This window comes from Paramisgurnus dabryanus, chromosome 19 (genome assembly GCF_030506205.2).
Source record: "Paramisgurnus dabryanus chromosome 19, PD_genome_1.1, whole genome shotgun sequence".
NCBI classification, from domain to species: Eukaryota; Metazoa; Chordata; class Actinopteri; order Cypriniformes; family Cobitidae; genus Paramisgurnus; species Paramisgurnus dabryanus.
The window spans coordinates 18,855,306-18,878,051 of NC_133355.1; the positions used below are offsets into that span (position 1 = coordinate 18,855,306).

The 22,746-nt window shown below is 38.7% G+C and overlaps 1 protein-coding gene across 1 annotated transcript in view; it reads right to left on the bottom strand.

The window, feature by feature from the left end:
- Positions 1-22,746, bottom strand: part of thsd7aa (thrombospondin, type I, domain containing 7Aa) — a 140,365-nt gene that overhangs the window by 80,302 nt on the left and 37,317 nt on the right. Inside the window, exons 2-3 of the mRNA XM_065292307.2 lie at positions 8,235-9,237; positions 2,067-2,315 (exon numbers count right to left, since the gene is read on the bottom strand). Coding sequence (XP_065148379.1) covers positions 2,067-2,315; positions 8,235-9,237 — 1,252 coding nt within the window. The remainder of the gene's footprint in view (positions 1-2,066; positions 2,316-8,234; positions 9,238-22,746) is intronic.

Sequence of the window (22,746 nt, forward strand, 5' to 3'; positions counted from 1 at the left end):
AGCTTTATGCCCTGGTAAGGGATCCTTGAATAAGTGACTCACTCAGTGCATATCAATGTTGTAAATGTATTAGCATTGTGCATAATCAGCAAAGCCGTTGCTTTAATCAAGTGAGATTATGTTTTCATGTGCAGAATAACTACAAGATGAGGTCTTACGCCTAACATGTTTCAATTTTACATTCAAACTCAAGTAAAATTTTATAATATTTAAAAAAATACAGTTTTTTATCATTATTTTGGTAATATTTCACAATAAGTTTGTATTTTTTAACATGAGATTGTAAAGCATTGCCTTTTTTAATTATACAGTAAAGATTTTTGTTAAACCTTAATGTATGCATTAAAATAAGTTGTAAAATAGTGGAGACCAGAATCCACTATTAAAGGATTAGTGCATAAAAAAAAAAAAATCCAGGTAATTTACTCACCACCATGTCATCCAAAATGTTGATGTATTTCTTTGTTCAGTCAAGAGGAAATTGAGGATTTTTCTCATTTTAATGGACTTTAATGAACACCAACACGTAACAAAGGACTCTAAACGATCCCAAACGAGGCATCAGTGTCTTATCTAGCGAAACGATTGTCATTTTTGACAAGAAGATACAAAATATGCACTTTTAAAGCACAACTTCTCTTCTTCCTCCGGCTGTCTGTCGAGGCCTGCGCGACCTCACGTTATTGCGTAGTGATGTACAGTAGAAAGGTCACGTGTTACATATATGAAACGCACATTTGCGGACCATTTTAAACAATAAACTGACACAAAGACATTAATTTGTATCATTCCACATACAATAATGTCGAAATAGTCCTCTTTCTCCACACTTGTAAACACTGGGGCGTAGTTTCGCATACATCATCCGTGACCTGTTGACGTGATGACGTTTTACGTGAGGTCGCGCTGGCACATCACAGGACCGGATATAGACGAGAAGTTGTGGTTTAAAAGTGCAAATTTTTTATTTTTCTTGTCAAAAATGACAATCGTTTCGCTAGATAAGACCCTTATGCCTCGTTTGGGATCGTTTAGAGTCCTTTGAAACTTAAGTTAAGTGTTACTAGTTGGTGTCCATTAAAGTCAATTAAAATGACAAAAATCCTGGAATGTTTTCCTCAAAAAACATAATTTCTTCACGACTGAACAAAAAAAGACATCAACATTTTAGATGACATGGTGGTGAGTAAATTATCTGGATTTTGTTTTTAAGAAAATTGACTAATCCTTTAAATATTGGCCTGCTCCTCGCACAATGAAACACAAAGACTCCCACAAAGGCTTGGAAAATGGCACTAAATATATTTATAGTACTTCAACAGTGCTTTTTGTTTATTTCTGCAGCTTTTTTAACAACATGAAGGTGAGTAAATCATCCAACATGTTTGTTTTAGAGAGTTGAGAGATGTTTAACAGCGGGTGAGTGTTAAACATTAATAGCTACAAGCCATAGCTCACTACCTGAGTCTCACTCTCTGGAGTGACATTCGGTCATAAACCCCTGCTGTAAAGGATTCTTAGTGACAATAGTAAAAGCACACGTGGGGTTTGATAAGGAAATGTGGCCCGACACACACCAGGCCAGGCTCCACGGGAGCACCGTTGACCTCCATCTAATACAAAGGGACAAATGTTCCACTCTTCAGTGTGTAAGAAGGTAATGAGTGATGGGTAACGGACCGACCCATCTGTAGGGGAGATCAGATTAGACAGCGTGTCGCCTGTCCTATCAGACATTTTCTATTCATCAGTTCACCTCCTCCAGAGTGGCGCTGTGCCAAACTAACAGCACGTTGCCATCTCTCTGTCTTCCCCAGCAGGACTCTTGCTCTCCCTCAATTCCCCCCTTTCACTTTCCCATCTGTGTTTTAACCCACATACTCTATACGAAAGCAAGACAGATGATGACATTATAGGATTGTCTAAAACATTAAAGGAATAGTTAAAAAATAGCACGATGACATACTAGTTGTCACAGAAAGCTATAGGCAGAGGGTGAAATTATTGCTAAACACTGACTGAAAAATGTTGTCTCTGTTATGAAACACAATGGATGCAGAACTTACACCACACATGGAGGGATTCCCTCTCCCTGCGGGTAACATGGCTCGCTCTCCTCCAGCTCGGGGCACTCTGCCCCCCCACCCACATGAAACTGCCGCACCTGACGGGTACGTGTGCGTTGCCCCTTGCGTCCGTTCAGATCATAGCACTCCTTTGAGCAGACGGACCAGTCTGACCATTCAGTCACCTCACAGTCCTTGGTAATGACACAGGCTTGATACGTCACTGGAAGAGTTTCCTGGTTACAAAAACTGTAAGGAAAAAACAGTAGTCTGTTACTCATCCATGAAAACTTATAATCCTTGAATTAACTGACAGATAGAATATAACTTGAGCATTTTTTTTCGGTATATAACATTTAACATCAATAAAATCATGGTGGCCACTACATCTCTCATTGGTGTTCAAAATTGTACCTGTAGTACCTGTGTGAACACATTTACAGTTTAGATTTATGCATTTGGCAAATGCTCTTATCCAAAGTGACTCACAGTTTTTTTCTCAATATGTTTGTTTTCCCTATAAAATGAACCCATGACCTTTGCATTGCAAGTTCAATGCTGTATCAATTGAGGTACAGGAACATGTGAGAACAAGGTTTAAGTGGCCACCACAATTTCACTGTAAAATTGCTTGCACAGTAAGTTGTTTTCACTGAAATCAATACTCTCCTTTTGTGTTCTGCAAAGAAAAGAAAGTCATTCAGGTAAATGATTTAAACTAATGATGTAAACAAGTTCTTCAACAACACAGTTCAGATGGTGCAAAGCCAGAAAAAGCAGCATAAAGCCACACAAAGCAAACTGCAATGCTTTAAAGGAAAACACCACCATTTTCAATATTTTACTATGTTTTTACCTCAACTTAGACAAATTAATCCATACCTATATTCAACCTCAGGCGCAGTAAAATTGGCGGAAGTTTAAGCGAGATGGGGAGTAGTCAGGAGTGATGATGTTACTATGCACCGATGTCGAAGTGCTGCAAACTAAGTGCTCTTACACAATTTAATATAGTTCTCATTCTATATCCGCTTAAAAAATCGACACATTTTATTTTGTGCCACCATACTTACTCGTGTACCTACTCATGTAACAGTCTTTAAATAGAGAAAACATGGAAGTGTTTGGTGGCTTCTAAATTCATCCCTGTTTGGATCCTAAGAAATGAATGGGGCTAGGCTAAATGCTAACACATTCACAGGTAAGTATTAATTCGTCTAAGTTGAGGTAAGAACATTAAATATTGAAAAACGGTGGTGTTTTCCTTTAATAGCACAACAGAGTTACAGGATTTTAGAGAAATTAAACTTTTAACTAATATATTCAGTATGTCTCTCGATATATTTAAGTTGGACAGGAAAAACATACTTCATCTTTAAAGTAAAACAGCCACTTGAGACTACAGTAACTGCCTTACTTAATCCTCATGAAGGCTGTAATTTATCTTCGGCAAACATTAATAAAAATCTCTACTCAACAAATCCCATCCAATTATATCATTATAGATATACAGAATATGTCAAAAAGATACCCATCTTATACTTTGACCCGGTATCTTACTAGCACCAGTTTTTAAATGTCTTTCTCGGTGCAGTCAATACAACTGCAATTCAATTAAGATATGCATCAGAATACAATTTCTATGAATAATAATTAAAGACGTTTTTTTGTGTTGGGGTTAACATGGTGATAATGTGGTTAATACAAGACATGAAAACACAATTTCATTTGACTTGGATTCATCTGATGCCTGGTTGGTTTAGATATCAACTAGTTGGGTTCAATTCACGCCAAAATATTTTCTTAAAAAAAAAAACATTTCAAAAAAACTTTAAAATACATCTGTAAATGTCTATCACTTCGATTTTTTGATGTTCTGGGACTACTGTACATTTTTGGGTGGCTTATTGGTTTAACCTACCAACAATAAAACAATGGCAACAATAACAACAGCATTTCAATATTTGATAATAGTATAATTTATTATTATTAGTTATTACATCAAACAATTATTTTGCCTTTGTGGTAGTTAATCCTAACTACAGGTTTTTGCAGTTGCCATGCAACAAATCAACTTAGCTTGTGTTGTGACAGGTGTGCATTTATGCTAATTTAACAACAGCTTCAAACGTGGCTCGTTTAATTAGAAATTACGGTGGACATTTTTCGTTTTTATAATAGTAAAATTCTGATTTATTGTTGAAACCCAAGTTATTTGATTTTTTTACGGGATTCTTCTTCCTGACCTTGACGCTCTATACATTTGATCCGGGACGCGACGCAGCATTAACACGCTCATCAGAATCGGCTAAGCCTCTTTGGGGATTTCAGCCATCTGTGAAGTCAATGAGTAGCTGTAATGTACCAAACTGCATCTCTTGCACATCTTCCTTTGCAAAAACCCATATAACAACACATACGAGATATGAGAAGTCTCAAATGAAAACTCTTAAGTGAAAACGCATGTAAAAAAATAAAACAGCACATTGATGGGCTTACTGATTTGCAGCAGTTCGCTATGAAAGTTTAAAAGTACGACTTGTGACATTTCGATACCGCCTGACAATACTTCTTTTATCGAAGTAGATAAAGAAAAGTTTTTGTGGTAGCCCCTCGCCATGTATGTATGACAGAATGAGGACACCCATGCGTTGGATATACTGTATGTGATGTGCTGCCTGGATCTTTGTACTGTAAGAAACACAGTTCAGACTGAGCTTGTGTGAAATGCAAAATTACACAAAAGTGCTTCTAATAATTCTTGGCCGTTTTCAGACTACAAAAACACTTACTGGTAAAGCTGAAAATTGATCGGATAATAATGGGGGTGGTTTTTGAACGAACATGACCATTAAATCTTTAGATCTGGATGATATGCAGACTCTTGCAGTTACTAATAGGATAATAAAATGATGGATACTGTAGCCACAGGACTGGGTGGACACAAGGGCATTGCTCTATAAATTTGATTTCTATCTCTGCTGTATTTCTGACAGATTCTCTGAAACCTCCTAAGGGAAACTCTGCAGCAAGATCATTTTGATATGCTGGTGGTCTTACTACACAAATCCCCAACAGATCAAAAATATATACTGTAAGAACCAGATTAAATCAATTCTACAGTTCTCCAATATTGAATATAGACTGAGAAGAAAATAATAACTGGGAATGCATTGGGAAACAAGGGAGCACACGATTAATATTAATATCTGTTCGTATATATCAGCTGTGAACTATCTTGTTAACTTGCAGGAATGGGAGAATAAGAAATTATATAAAAAAAAAAAACGAAAGAGTTGGTTAAAAATACAGCATGCAACTGTGATGCCTTGAGCATCGAATGGAGTCTGTTTGGCTCTTGTGTGTGTGTGTGTATAAAAAAGCATGACGCTCTTGTCACTGAATGTGTGCTGGTGAACGCAGGCTTGTCAAATCCCTGTGCTCTAAAACACACTTTAATGCTGCCAGTGCATTCTCTTAGACACATATGGACAGGGATGAAGCCTGTATGCTAAAGCACTACATTGCAGAGGAGAAAGAAAACAACTGGTGATAAGAAGAAGAGGGAAGGCTGAAGATGCTCAACCAGGCTACACCAGTGCTGATATATTATCTATAAGTTGATGAAATGAATGAGTCATATATTATGTTCTCCCTTTAAGAGTCCTTGATTAGCACAATTTCTATCTCTGTGTTCTTAAAGGATTAGTCAATTTTCTTAAAAGAAAAATCCAGATAATTTACTCACCACCATGTCATCCAAAATGTTGATGTCTTTCTTTGTTCAGTCGAGAAGAAATTATATTTTTTGAGGAAAACATTGCAGGATTTTTCTCATTTTAATGGACTTTAATAGAGCCCAACACTTAAAGGGATACTTCACCGATTTAGCATTCAGCTTTGTATCTGTAGAAACCCGGCAGTATTACTGAATGACCATGTTTCCCTCCATCATTTCCCCCTGAGAGGAGAGATATCTGCATTTTGGTTCTGCAAAAAAGTCCTCCGATGATGCAAAAATCGTCATATTACATCATCGGAGAACTTTTTTGCAGAACCAAAATGCAGATTTCTCTCCTCTCAGGGGGAAATGAGGGAGGGAAACATGGTCATTCAGTAATACTGCCGGGTTTCTACAGATACAAAGCTGAATCCTAAATCGGTGAAGTATCCCTTTAATACTTAACTCAACACTTAACAGTTTTTTTCAACGGAGTTTCAAAGGACTATAAACGATCCCAAACGAGGCATAAGGGTCTTATCTAGCGAAACGATTGTCATTTTTGACAAAAATAAATAAAAAATATGCTCTTTTAAACCACAACTTTTCGTCTAGGTCCGGTCTAGCGTGACCTAACGTAAATGCGTAGTGACGTAGAGAGGTCACGTGTTACATATATAAAACGCACATTTGCGGACCATTGTAAACAATAAACTGACACAAAGACATTAATTAGTATCAGTTGACATACAACAACGTAGGAACGGTCCTCTTTCAACACACTTTTAAACACTGGGGCGGAGTTTCGCGTTCGTCCTCTGTGATCTCTTGACGTCATTACGTATTGCGTGGGGTCACGCTGGCGCATCACGACCGGATATACACGAGAAGTTGTGGTTTAAAAACCATTTTGTGTGTCAAAAATGACAATCGTTTTGTTGATAAGACCCTTATGCCTCGTTTGGGATTGTTTATAGTCTTTTGAAACTCCGTTGAAAAAAACTGTTAAGTGTTGAGTTAAGTGTTAAATGTTGGGCTCTATTAAAGTCCATTAAAATGAGAAAAATCCTGCAATGTTTTCCTCAAAAAACATAATTTCTTCTCGACTGAACAAAGAAAGACATCAACATTTTGGATGACATGGTGGTGAGTAAATTATCTGGATTTTTTTTTTAAGAAAATGGACTATTCCTTTAAGAAATTGGGACATTTCAAAACATTTGTGTTATAGCTAACTAAGTATTTAGTCTTAAAAATGGCTATGAAGTGTGAAAATATAAATTTAAGTTGCCATGAAACGGAAGTTGCATGTGTCTTATTTTCCCCGTGGTGACGTATATCCGAGTGAAACGGCTTCTGAAATAAAAAAAAGTAGGGCTGGACTTGAATCAAAAGCCGTTTCTCAATATGCGTTCTTGTCTGTACTTGTGTTCTTGTGGACTTGTGAAACGTCATCAGTCGCGGCCCAAGTACTGTTCCAATTCAAAGTTCGCATCAAGCCCAAGTTCACATAAAATCCCCGGATGTGTTCTTGATCCGCCCATTTTATCGAGGATGCATCAGAGGAGACTTGTGTGGACTTATGACAGCGAAGTTTCCCAGAATGCATTTCGCGTCAGGAGTTCGTTCTTCCGAGTCTGAACTTGCAAGTTCGAACTACGAAGGACACAAGTCCGAGTTCGGCGTACTTGGTTTTGAGAAACGGCTAAGGACTTTGCTGATGTAACATGGCGACAGCAGGCGTAGTGATACTATGCAGTGCCTGAAAATATTCCCCTGCTATTGAAAGTAACCAAGGCGACTATTTTCAGGCAGTGCGTAATATCATTGCGCCTGCTGCAGCCATGTTACAGCAGCAAAGTCCTTGATTATTACGCCAGAATGAGAGTATAGTTCCTGGCCATATCTGCCTAGAAAATCGCAACTTTTAATTTTCCGTCGGTCTTGGTACACAATGTAACTACAGAAGAGTCAAGTTTAAAATAGCAAAAAAAAAATCGAAACTCTTCGGTTATTTTTTAGCGCGATGCTAATGGTCTAATCGGATTCAATTGTGCTAAGCTATGCTAAAAGTGCAAGCGCCAGACCTGGAGTTCAGCTGAATGGATTCCAAAACGGTAAGAATCAAATGTTTAACTCTAGGAGAGCTGGAAAATGAGCATCTTTCAAAAAAGGTGGAATGTCTCTTTAAAGATAATAAAATATATTGATAAAATGAGTAAATTTCATTTTTTTTCAAGTGTCAAAGCCTTGTCCCAAATGTAAGAATGATCAGAAATGTTATTTCAACATAGTTAAAGTTTTTGCCTGTGATCAATACTCTATAAAGCATACCTGCTGGATGTCTAAGCAAGACAGTTTGGTGTTCAGAATGAAGCATCTAAATAAAATAACAATTTCTAACCAAGTCACGCATGAACGCGTGATGTGAAGAAGATGAAGCTGACCTGAGTGCCGTCGTGCTTCCGCTCCGGTGCACACACGTCACCTCCCGGGTTTGGTAGCCCACCTGCAGGTCCCAAAATTTCAACCCCTGCCGATTTTGACGATTCCTTGTCCTCTTCTTTTTGATGAGTTCTTGAGTCTCGGGGTCCCTCATCCTGTTTTTCTCCCTCACCCTGCCCTTCACACGTTCTCCTTTGTTTTCCCTCAACTCCTTTTTCTCTTTATTCTTGCGCCGCTTGGCCTGGCGGTCCTGTCTTGCCTGGCGGTCCAGCTTTTTTGCCTGGCGGTCCAGTTTTTTCTCCTGGCGGTCCAGTTTTTTTGCCTGGCGTTCCAGCTTTTTTGCTTTTCGTTCTGGTTTCGGTTCTCTGGCTTCTCTGACCTGGCGCACGGGTGAAACAGTACAGGCACCCCAGGGGCCCACTCTTAAACTATACAAGCTCTCCTCCCCCTCGCAAGGGCCCGGTTGGCAGGTGCGGAACTCCGTCAGGTTGTGGCAAGCCGAACCGCCAAAAAGAGGCGGAGCCAAAACTGAACGAATGCGGTTCTGCAAACCCATCCCGCAACTTTTGGAACAGGTGGTCCAAGGGGAGAATTCGGACACCACACAGTCACGTGGGCAGGGAATAAGGCAGGCCTGCTCTAACCGTGGCTTGGGCTCGAAGTACTCACAGATGGCATCTTCCGCAGGCACGCCGTCCGATTTGTGCACACAGCCCACTTCTCGCGTCTGGATGCCCTCCTCGCCCCGCGTGCACACCGCTGGCCTTGGCACGCCAATGCTGCGCATGGACACCGGCACGCATTGATTCCATGCCCCTAGCTGCCAGTCGTACAGCTCCTTGTGCCAATCGCACACGCGGAAGCAGCTCTGCTGGTTGCTGGGCCTTTCTGACTGCAAGCAGTTGGTGTGTAACGTGGTCCAGCCTTCAGAGTGGGCACACCATACCGCTCGGCTTTGACTTCCACCCGGACCACACTCGCTGCCCATACACCTACCCCACGGCCCTAAAGAAAGATCCAAAAGGGAAAGTTTAGAATGATTAATATTTAATAACATGCTATTGTGGATTAATGGTGCCAAATTTAGTCTGGCATAGACACAGTCAGCAGACTGAAACAGATGTCACAAGTTCAATAACCTGATTGCATCCGCCTTCACTTGCTGTGTAGGTCATAATTAATGTGTGCACTTAAAGCATTAAAATAGACAAAAAAAGACTGAATCAAATGTTTATTGCCTAAATCAATATTCCTGTATTCCCATGGACTCTATAATTCAAAACACACTGGGGAAGTGCGGTAGTGAGGAGCGCTGACTTTACTGATGGATTTTACAGCTTGCTAGAGACATCTTTGTTTGGAGGGTTAGTGTGGTACAGGGAATATCAAAAAAGAGGCAAATAAAAGATACATGGAGAGGGTTGACACAGCATGGGTCATTCTAAGCTAAAAAATACAGCCCCACTCCATCCCCCATTCTTGTTTTTATGTCTCCTCTCACTATCTGCAGCGCTTCGGTCTCTACAGAGCGTTAGAAACATGGAAACATGGTCTGAGGCCATAAATCAAAGTGTGCTGACAGACACCAAAATTCTGTTTGACTGAACTCGCTGAGGTCACAAATCTGCACCGAAAAAGTAGTTTATACAGAGTGCGAATGTGCAAAACTACTTATTTTCAAAAGGAAATGAAAGTGCAGTGACCTCGAAACATGTATTTGAACATTGGAATATTTTTAATATCAGTTTTAAAAAAAACAGATATGATTCAAAGACGTCCATATAAATGAATAACAGTGTACAATTCAAGCTGTCTAACCACTAAAGCATATGCAATAGGGATGCACGATATATCGGCCGATAACTGCTTATTTTTAATATTATCGGTTATCGGTCTGATAGCAAAATTAGGCCGATAAATGATGGATTATTTTGGTTTGTTGAACCACTTCACTTGCTCATTGCTGGCCATGTGGAGTTTTGATTGGTGCTTTCTGTGACATAGCACGAAGATGACACGTGTTGCGGGCTTAAGAAGAGTATGCTAGTCTAGCGCAAAGACAATATGAATATTTATCAGCCTATATATATATATATATATATATATATATATATATATATATATATATATATATATATATATATATATATATATATATATATATATATGTATCGGTTATCGGCCCCCAAATATAAAGAGTTATCGGTTATCGTATCGGCCAAAATTTCCATATCGGTGCATCCCTAATATGCAATAAAGATATCAAAGCTATAACAAAGATTCAAATTTACTAACTTGAAATTTACAAGACTAGTAAGTAATGGTGAGTAGTCCGAGAATCTGTAGTCCACATATTATATTATATATTTTTTTATTTGATTTTAACCATTACCTTAGGTCATGTAATTGGATTGTGCAGCATGGCTGAGCTCTTTTCACAAAGATGTCCTTTAAAAGCCCTTTCTGCAAACACAACACCATTGTGGGCTCGGGTACCTGCCTCATAAAGTGCTTGGGCCAAAGGGTGATATACCGCAGAGAAACGTGGACCATTTAAAGTCATACTTTATGACTCCACTCTATAAAGATGAAACAGACCGATGTAAATGTCATCGGAAGAAGCAGCGGACTGATTTCGCCTACAGCTACAACCACATGGACCATGTCAATACAGATCAATACGAGCAACCACTTCACATACAACAGACCACAGTTTGTTCACAAAAGCAACAGCCATATTAAGTACAAGCTTTCATTTTATAAACAATTTCCGACAAGCGGTTTGTCACATGGCTAGCCACTGTGAACTCCAATTTTCTGGAGAAATCAAGAGCAATTTGGTTTTTGAGTGCAAAGTAAGATGAAATACGGCTCCTCTTCAACACAAGTAAACACTTCAAGCATGGCAACGGCTTAACCAGAGCTCTATCACATGAGCAACTACATGTGTTTATAGAGGCAACATAATGGAGCTCTCATGGGAGAGCGAGCCAGAGTTTCTTCATTCACTTTGCCTCCAGCTGCAGGTACTCAGAATAATATATATGGGTATGTCATGGGGTGAACTGGTCGTACACAGGCCAGGGGACACCGGGGAGAGACAGCGGTACAGCATGCAGGACCAGGCAGAATATTCTAAAATATGCACAAACGTTTTATAAAGCAGGGAAATGCATAACGTTGATGTGGATACCACAGGTGTCTTGCACCTTTTTTGTGGCAGTCCTGATCACTTGGTGCCATGGGTGAGATAAGACATGACCACTGGGAAAAATATTAAAAGCTCAGTTCTGTATGAAGCTAATAGACATGTAAATCGACTATAGTGGTATGTTTTTTTTTTTTGTATGGGTGTGCAAGGGGACCTGATTTTTAAATCCCGATCTGTTTGGATGGATGATAAGGTGAAGTGGAGGTTCACATGCGATTCTTTGTTTGAGGGTTTCAGCTCCAGCTGTTAGATCTACAGCCTCATGGCATCAATCTCCTGTTGTCCATTCATCCACCTGACACTAACTGCTGTTTATTTCCTAATAAACACTACTGAATATGAATCTACATTCACAGATGTGCTAAACATGCGTTTCAGGTGCAGTTTAAGTTCAGCATTCAGAACAAAATAAGGGCTGTACACACATAAATAAACCTTTCAAACATATAGACGTTCCAGGCCACGTTTCTAAATTATGAGACCTTGTTATAAGTCTCTATAACATACTTGATTCTGATTATGCCATTTATGTTACAAATTTGGTATAATGACCACTAAACTGTATAACTGCCTGTTGTGTAAGCCGACTGATAATATTATACGAGGAGCTCAGATGCAAAACCCTCTAAGTGTGTCCGGCATGTTTTCTTGTAAATGAAAATTTTTATCTGCACTTACTTACAGCAACACCAGAGTTTTTTTTTTACCTTAAAATAACGTTTCCAAAAATGTTTCAGTCGTTCATCCACTCAAAACAGGGTGAACGGCACTTTCAAATTCGCTTTGCCGGCCAAAACGGCACTAAAGAAGTTTCCAACCATCAAGTCGCGGTCCTGTAGTTCAAGTGAAAACTACAAAAACTTGCTTCACGGCAGACCTACAATCCAATCAGAGCCAGCTTTGCTGCAGTTTATATTAATAATGTTGTCAACTGAACTCAGAGGACACGGTGATGAAGAAAAAGCATCAGAAAAAGATACAGACAGCAGGAGATGGGCGGTGCGGCTCCTGTGTTAAAATAATTTCCAGATAAATAATAAGATTTCTCCTTGGCACCCCCTTCCCTGTGCCCTCGTCCAATTTGGTATGTCCTGTGGTGCCAGGTGGGCCAGCTAAAGCTGGCGTTTACCAGGCAAAATGTAAAACAGCATGAAATGTTGCTCCATTCCAGCCTGGCTGAATAGAGAGGCTCTGCAAATCGGAAGCATGTAGTCAGACACCCGCGTGACGAACAACCAGGAAAAGCCCATCCAAAAGGTCACGCGTTTCAACCGCTGACTATTGTTTAGGCAAAATATTATTCCATTAAATCGTATGATATTTGCTGTCAGTGAAGAAAAAAGACATAATTCTCTGCAGTCTTTTATCTGGTGCAATATCAGTCAGTGAATCACTTGGATAAGGACAGGCTGGCTTTATCTACTTTCAACAGAAAATATTAAAATTGGGTTGATATATAAACTAATAATATCATGAACAGCCAGTAAGTTCACAAACATGTTCAATAAAACCATCGCAGATACATAATATTTTATCCATTTTGATATTTATGCCTGACCACATAAAATACAAATCCCCACAAATTGCCACAAATCCATTTACACAGCTGGTTGCAGAGTATTTTTTAAATGACAATGTCAGATACATTGATGCCACATGTTCATGTTGTACAATGTTGCTAACAGACACATGATGCCATGAGTGAAGACAATCGACTTACAATAATCTCAAACTTACACCTTCAAGGATAAACTCACAGAAATGGTCTTTTAAATCTCAGGAACTTGTTTTACAAATCTTTGTGACATTATGTATGTTCTGACACATCTTTTCTTTAATTTAAATCCATTAAGTGGGGTATAAAACGTATAAGACCACTAGTGACAATGCTGTATTTACCTTTAACATAATACATAGTTTAATAATAATTTCATTTTCATCCAAATTATATCATTTATTTTCAAATCTGTCTAAGAGAAACAACCAAATGTATGTTTTTGTTTGGTTCTGTTGCCTTATCTGCTTCAGCGACAGAGATCAAAAGGGTTAATTGCATAAGGCAAAGTTTTAAGCACTACAAAGAGAAATGTGGCCAAAAGATGCTGCAGAAGCTCTCAGAAGTGTTTGTCTACCTTTCACGATCGCACATAAAAAGGTTTAAAGGTAAAAAACCTGACCCTGAATGTAAAAAAAAACATTAAAAAAAACATTTTCTCTGTGGAAAATGAGGACTGGTGACTTTTGAAGGTTTTGTGTCAGAATAGCTTGCAAAACAGTTATTGTGAAACAATTTTCTCAACACAAGAGCGAAAAAAACGACACTAGGAATTGAAAGCGATTTTGTGTACCTTTCATAAAAGCACACTGAGCAGTAGGTGCATTGCTATTAGGATGAGACATTACACGCTTCATTTAAGATGTTGTGCAACATCACATACAGTCCATGAAAGCCCATGAGAGCGCAGTTGCGAAGGCACTCGTTTCAGCATCATCAACTTCACTGTGTGGAAGCGTATAAATGACTTTAAAGCATCTCTTGTCTCTTATGTTACTTTTTAGGTCATTGCTTTTTATGGATTAGGCTTTAGAGGTTTTAGGGACACAATAAGCATGTTAAAAATCCTACATGCATGATGTGTTGATATTTACAGACTAAGATGATGTGATGCGTAGTGAGCGAGTGCAAAAATAATGCCATTGGCAATCTTATGACAGCTATACATCATACGGCTGATTTGTAGTTGACTCTGCTGTAACAGAGAACCTGCGTTCAAAACTACACTGTCAGAAAGAAAGGCACAAGTTTAAGCATGCATATATATTGATACGTCAAATGTACATATTTGTATCTATATTTTTTAAAAGGGAACCGTCCCACTGAACCTATAGTGCACCAAATCCTGCTGAATTGCCATCAAAAACTGTGATGTCTGCAAATCAAGTTTATTTATCTTCACAAATCATCCGTACTATATAGCAAAATAAGCGGAAAATATATTCTGTGTGAGACTGCATGAATGAATCTGAATGAAGCATTTGGCCACTGGATAAATTGCCCACTTCACCTGGAGAACAAGAGGCATGATGGGATTCAAGCTACCTGCTGAAAATATGGACACTTTTATACATTTCAACCATACTGCAAGTGTGCTCAAACAATTCATCACGTATTTCTACTTCAGACTAAATCGGAACAACACAGGATCATTTACAAATATCATCTGATCTCTCCATATAAATCCCCGGGCACATGAATGAGTTTGATATGGCACATTGTAATTCAACATTAACACAAACCCCTTAACATTTTGCCTCTGGAGAGCTTTGTTTTTACCAAAACAAGCCTCATTTACAATCTCCAGCTGCTTAGTTCACGGGTCAGCCAGAGGCAGACACAGAAAGTCGGATGAGATTGACGACTGACACCAGATCAGTGTGATCCGGGCAAAGAAATGTGTCCATTGGGTGTAGAGAACTGATCATATCCTCCCTTTGTTCTTGAAAGAACAGTGCCATTCTGTATTGTGACCTTGCAATAGAGAAGTGCTTAAATCTGGACGGGTGTGACCGTGTGCCTGGTCAGAGAACAAGCTGCTGGCACACATAAATACTGCACAACACAAAGGAATATATTTGGACTCTTCCTACACAAATACATACACACAAAACACATCCACATAAACACTGCAAAGGGCTATTCTTTGTTATTGTACTTGTATTAGTTGATATTAAAAGTATGTAAACATTCTTTGAACAAGATATACAGTAGTGTATTTTATTTAAGGCAAATCTGAGTTAAATAATACAACTTGTTTTTGCAAAATATTTATTAAGTCTTTTGTTCTTATAACCCACTGGCAAATTGTTTTATCTTTCATAAACAAACTATATTGTGCTAGATTTATGCTTTTGTAGATTTATGCCAATGGGGTAAGAGCTATAAACCTAATTTAAGATATATTCTGTGAAAACATCTTATTATTACTTGATTTTGCCTTTCAAGTAAATATTTTGCAGTTAAAAAATCTTTCTTTGTCTTTAAAACACTGTTCAAAATGTAGCTATGTCCTTCTACTTTTAAAACGAAGACCAAAGATACTTACAGCTGCTGTTATTTAATTTTAACAGAAGAATAATCATATCTTATTATTATCAAGGTGATTAAATAGAGGCTGCCAACAAGGGACAGTGAGATGTTTAGCTGTCAACACAAGATTTATTTGAAGTCAAACGCTGGTTGGCTTCAAGGATGTTCAGAGATGATCATGTTATTCAACACTGTCAACTGCTCTGTGACCACAAATCTCTTACGTCAGCTACACAAGGTTAATGTGAGGCCTATAGGTATATTGTAGAGTTTATTTTGTAATAGCTGAACGAACACCTCACCAATAGGTGACGTAAACCAATGAGACCTTTACTGCTAAATGTATGTCTATGATGTCACCTTCTAAAGTAAAAACTTAATGGATAATAAAAGTGCCACATAGACCAAGTATTTTGACTGATGCATGGAGCTTATAACGTCAAGATAATGGGTGTGTTGCCCTAGGGAATGTACACTCACCTAAAGGATTATTAGGAACACCATACTAATACTGTGTTTGACCCCCTTTCGCCTTCAGAATTGCCTTAATTCTACGTGGCATTGATTCAACAAGGTGCTGCAAGCATTCTTTAGAAATGTCGGCCCATGTTGATAGGAGAGCATCTTGCAGTTGATGGAGTTTTGTGGTATGCACATTCAGGGCACGAAGCTCCCGTTCCACCACATCCCAAAGATGCTCTATTGGGTTGAGATCTGGTGACTCTGGGGGCCATTTTAGTAAAGTGAACTCATTGTCATGTTCAAGAAACCAATTTGAAATGATTCGAGCTTTGTGACATGGTGCATTATCCTGCTGGAAGTAGCCATCAGAAGATGAGTACATGGTGGTCGTAAAGGGATGGACATGGTCAGAAACAATGCTCAGGTAGGCCGTGGCATTTAAATGATGCCCAGTTGGCACTAAGGGGCCTAAAGTGTGCCAAGAAAACATCCCCCACACCATTACACCACCACCAGCCTGCACAGTGGTAACAAGGCATGATGGATCCATGTTCTCATTCTGTTTACATCAAATTCTGACTCTACCATCTGAATGTCTCAACAGAAATCGAGACTCATCAGACCAGGCAACATTCGTCTTCAACGGTCAAATTTTGGTGAGCTTGTGCAAATTGTAGTTGCATCCTAGATGTTTTTCCCTTTTCACACCATTCTTTGTAAACCTAACAAATGGTTGTGCGTGAAAATCCCAGTAACTGAGCATAGTGTGAAATACTCAGACCGGCCCGTATAGCACCAACAACCATGCCATGCTCAAAATTGGTTAAATCACCTTTTATTCCCATTCTGACATTCAGTTTGGAAATTGTCTTCACCAGGACCACACCCCTAAATGCATTGATCCATATGATTGGTTGATTAGATGCATTAATGAGAAAATAAACAGGTGTTCATAATAATCCTTTAGGTGAGTGTATATTGTTAAAAGAAAACTGAAAATCTGTCTTTAAACAATTCATAAGGTGCAATACTTTAGGATCCTGCATACAATGTCTGTCAATATGTAATATGTTGTGCCATTTTGTTTCTCATATTTATGCAGCTATTTTTTCAATTGTTACAGTAAGTGTTTGTCCTGACTGCAGGATTGCACCCAATTTTGTTTTGATGTGTTCAATAACAATAAAGATGTTGTAAAGATGAAGAAAAAAATGTCTGGTTTTATCATGGTCACTGTGTATGTATAGGCCACTACGATGAAGAACATCAACTGTTTAAATGTCACTACATAGTGTAAAATATTAAAGGTGCGGATAGCCACAAAACAATACAGAAGGCCAAGTGCTGAGTGGTACCATGGCAGGCTTGAATACTAAAGGAGATGACAGGGAGAAAAAGCAAAAGATAGTTAGAGTGATAAAGGGAGAAGATAAACAAACAAAGACAGACAGAGATGCAGAGTGAAGGGGAAGGAAGTGAGAGGAAATCGTTCAGGATATATGCCCTTCAGATTAATGACATCAGTCTGGGGAGCAGGGGGGCGCATGGGCTTTACATGATTGGATTTGGCTACAATAAAGCCACGAGAGGTGGAGAGAGAGAGAGGAAATAGAGAGATAGGGACCACAGGGGTCACGTTTGTCAGCATGTGGCCCTAGACTCCGGTTCTGTGGGCACCACAATGTTGCTTTGATTAACATCATGCTCGAATCACTTCAGAATCCGTTGCAATTCCCAATCACCACTAACCTTTCTTTTCGTCTTCACCCCCTGCTACAAACTGAATGAGGGAAACAAAAGGGGGAAATTGAGTTTAATCAACTAAATTGCCAAATTAAACCTTTTTTCTTCTCATTTAAAGACAACAAACAAATTTAAGATGAAATGTTTAATTTCCATTTTGTTCTTCTTGGCTGTGGGAAATCAATTTGTTTATTTAATGTTTTTGTAGTGTGTATTTTTTTGTAGTGTTGATAGCCTGACCAGACAAATGCTAATATCGCAATAGTAATTTTGCAGTGCGTGCATGTATGTATGTATGTATGTGCGAAGAATGGTACTGAGGAGCGCAGCTGGTTTGTGGGAGAGATGTTAGGTTCAAACACAGGTCTGCAAAGTCCTTAGAGGCTATATATGGTGTCTGAGATTTAGATCACAAGGCTGGAGGTTCAGCACAGCACTCACCTAATAAATTTAGCTTATAGTAGTATAGTAGTAGTCATACTAAAACTAAAGCATGCCAAGACCGAGATACTTGAACTGTGCCAATCCTGCTCTAAATAAAGATTGACTTGGAACAGAGAGGCTTCAAGGATGTAAAAAAAATCTGTACAGAAAGCCCTTTAAACTGGAATCCTTAAGCAAGGAGAAATGTGTTGAAATAAACACTTTCATTCAAAAGGGCATTTAAGACACATTATCAGTTTTGTGTTCTCTGGAAATCAAACCTGGTTGCCAGTGTTATGCTCTACTAGTTACATGTATTACCAACAGATCAAAGGCAATATTGAACAGCAACATGCTTACTGTATCTCTAGGAAATATGGAAAAGCACCAATTAGAGCGAGAGCAAGAGCATGCCCATCAACGTCGGAACCACAGGCAATAAGTAAAACTGCATTAAATGTCTCTGTTTTGTTGGCAATCAGTGTGTAAGACAGGGCTCCAGACTAACATTTGAGAGAGGTGGCACTGGCGCCACCAAGTCATACAGCTGGTGGGGCTGGGCCTCAATTTGGTGGCACCAGTCACTGGGTGGTGTAAAAACAAAAAAAGAAACACTAAACTAATTCCAAAGCACAAATTATATATTTTTTTAACATTACCATACTTTTAAGATATATATGCCTTACTGTAAACCATAAAACTTGCAATCAACTTTTTCTTACTTTGTTGTAAAGCTTTAGGCTACTTTAACACAGACTTGAGTAAATTAATCAAATTCTTGTGCTGTAAACACTAAAACATGTCTCCATGCATTCTGAAGATATAATTTGACCAGGACTTGTAATTTGGAATTCTTGGTCTCTAATCTGAGGTACTGAGCACAATGTTTTATATCTTTTCTTCTAGCGCAAACAGACAGTGTAAAGCGCCATCTTTAGGCTTTTTGATTGATAGGCTAAAACTAAAGCGGCTGATCTCCATGTCTTTCATTCAGGGTTCCCACACCTTAGTTAACTTCAAATTTAAGGACCTTTCAAAGACTTTCCAGGTGCAATACCCTCAAATTCAAGGACTAAATGGGGGGACACATTTAAAGTGAGAGCCAGGTTACATCTTGTTAACTTTTAAGTAGTGATGCAACGAAATGGAAATTCTTGGCCGAAACCGAAAACCGAAAAAAGGAAACCAAGGCCGAAAAACCGAAACCGAAACACCGAAATAAATTATTATGCCAATTATTAGTACAATTGCATTTAACCCATTACTGTGTACTAACTTTACTAGGGGTGTGTGACGAATAAAAAAACTCACAGTTCGGATCACATTACAGTTTTTGAGGCACAGATCAGATTATTTTTCGGATCAGCAAAAAGCAGGTGGGAAAAATCTAATAAACAATAAAGAAATTGCAAACATTTATAAAAGAGAACAAAGTTGTACATTAATAAGGTCTAAAATTAGCATTAGGTACAGAAATCATATTAAATGAATCATAACACAATCAATTAAATATATAATTATTTTTTAGAGCTATTTGTCTCTTTGTCATGGGTTGTTTGATTAACATTAATGACACAGACTTAAGTAGGTTAATCTGACTGTAATCTATACATACTCTTAAGACATAAACAAATGTTTTTATTATAAAGAATACTGTGGAGAGAATTTTGTTTATATGTGCCCTGTCAATAACAGCGAGATTTTATGTTTGCTTGTTTTTTTTTAAACGCGTTTCTCTCGTATGTGCACTACCGAGGGCACTTAAACGCATGCACATACTGAGACCGAGGGTGAATCCTAAACAGCGCAACAGTCGCTCCACATAAAAACGTTACGTTGTGTTTCATTGCTTTATTCGCCAAATGTATGTTAATGGATTACAGTATGAGACACATTAGCGCGACTCTCTCTAAAGTTTACACATCAAGACATGCTTAATCTTTGCAGACGCGTGCAAACAGCTCGACCGTGAGTGAAACCTGCTTGAGCACGAAGGGGAGGGGTGGGAGACGACTGATCACCGTGAGTGAAACCCAAGCGCTAGCGCACAGATGGGAGGGGTGCGGTTCACATTCATTTTCGGTTTACATTTTCGGCTGGATTTTTTATTTCGGCCCGAAACCGATAATGCCATTTTCGGCCGAAATTTTCGGCGGCCGAAATTTCGGTGCACCCCTACTTTTAAGATACATTGTTACAGTTCCCATTTCGAGGGAACTCGCGCTGCATCACTGCAGTGACACTTTGGGGACGCCTCCAGGGGTAAGTGTGTCTGAATGTGTATATCAAATTCAACCAATGGTGAGGCTTAACGACAAAGACATGGTGACACAGGAGCCAGGAAGTATATTGCTATCGGAAATATTGCCAAAGACGGCATTACAGGGACGCAGGAAGTATGGCAAGGAAGACGCAGCGTCTCGTTCTCTTCTCAGGGAACAACAGTTACATACTATATACGTTTTCATGTGTCAAACACAACTATGCAAAAAAGCACTTTGGTATGAATCAACATTCGCATAAAGAAGATATAAGCATTTAAAGTGAACAGTTTAGCATGTGTGCTTAAAAACTCTAGAATTTTTATGATATTATCTACACTACACAGGGAATTATATGGATTTGCATAAAATAGATTCAAGCACTTTCAATGACCTGTATCCATGTAAGTATATTTTCAAAAACTTCCCAGGGCCTTGAATTTTCAACCCCAGATTCACAAACTTTCAAGCATTTTAAGGACACGTGGGAACCCTGTTCATTAGTTTAATTTTGCGAACACGGGACAATTGCGCAAGCTTATTTAATCAATTGCGCTGAAATATCAATGAAAGCTCTTACATATGCATGTACAAAACACTGTGCAGCATGTTTACTTGCAACACAAGCAGCGGACTATGACATAATATTAGTTTGCGGCAATTTAAATCCGTCATTTCTCCTGCTTGCATTTAAACGAAAGCAGACTCGCCCACAATTTTCACAGACCACCACTCAAAGTAATCACGACATAAGTGGTCGAAAGTGGACAAAAGAGACGAATTTAGAGTGATGATATGCACTTGAGATATGATAGAAAGGCAGTGGAGGGGCAGCAACAGGGAAAAGTGACTGGACGCGCTGAAGAGTGTAATCACATGCGCATTATATTAATAGAATTATATTTAAATATCGCATAGGCAGGAAAAATACTAACAAAATGCGACTATTTACTCACAGCCTGGAGCCCTGGTGTAAGAGCATATTATGCAAACAACACGAAAGTATACTTAATCAAAAGTTATTCAGGGATGATGCAATGATGTATTGTGCTTGTGACTTGCTCCGCCCACCAAACAAAGATAGAGGATAACTGTCTGGTAATGCAGACAACTGGCAAAATTACAACTCACAACAGGTCACTTTGCTATGGACCATAGATATATACACTAGATGTCGCCTTGGGGTTCTAAGCATGCGTCAAAACCGCCGCCATCTTGGAACAGGGGTCTTGTCATAGGAAATAGCTAGGTAAAGCTGCTATCTCCGCCTGTACTTCGAATTCATGAACGATGCCAGACTTTTGTGCTGCGTATTGATGTTAGGCCTACTAGCACTATGCATTATAGTTAGAAAAAGTAGATTTTCATAATATCAAAACTTACATTTTTTCTGGACTCAATGCTAAATACATGTCTGACTGTTGAAACGAACCAAAAGAAAACCAAGAAAATCACATTCGATGATCGACGATTTATGGTGACTTTATTTCCGTTACACCATTGCCTACAATGACGCTGATGCGGGGTTCCCCTGTTTCAAGATGGAGACTCTATTTGACCCATTCGGTCCAATGAACTGGCGTAGCCAAGGCAACATCTAGTGTACATATCTATGGCTAGGGACAAACATTCTTTAAAGATTAAAGAAAATATTTTAAAAAATGATGAACTTAGTAGGTTACAATATGGTAACTGTGAGTGTGACAAAAAGATTGACATGAAATAAAATGACGTGGTGTTGTATTTTAACAAACAAATGGATGAAAAGTACTTTGCAATGACCACATTCCTTTCGACAACAAGGAATGAATTTACAGAACGAACAGAAAAACCTGCGTCTTATCCAAGCAACAGCAATTCAGTAAGCAGGTGCAATCTGTGCCTGTTTCGCCATTCGCCTCAGTACAAAAAGACCTCCTGTCTATTTAAATTAGTCTTATTATAGACTTTGTGCAGTTTGCTGTGTGCAAAAGATGTGCTATTGTTGACAGCAGAGCACAGGCAGTAAACAGTATTTCATTAATTCACCCAATATTAAACAACACATACTGTAATGTCTAGATTTAGTAGGATGGAGTCAAAGTGATCCTTTTATGCATGCTTGATACAAGACAGAAATTCAATCAAACACTTCAATTTTAACATTTTCTCTGGCACTCTAACAGATCGATACAGATGTATTTGTTTAGCAATAATAAAATGCAACCAACATGATTTTTAAAACTCTAAACTGGTTGCTGTGTGGCCTGTGTATACAGTATTGATTGTTCAAGCAGGTGGATGCTTACACCCAAACTTACAACAGCATAACAAGCAACCGCCTACCA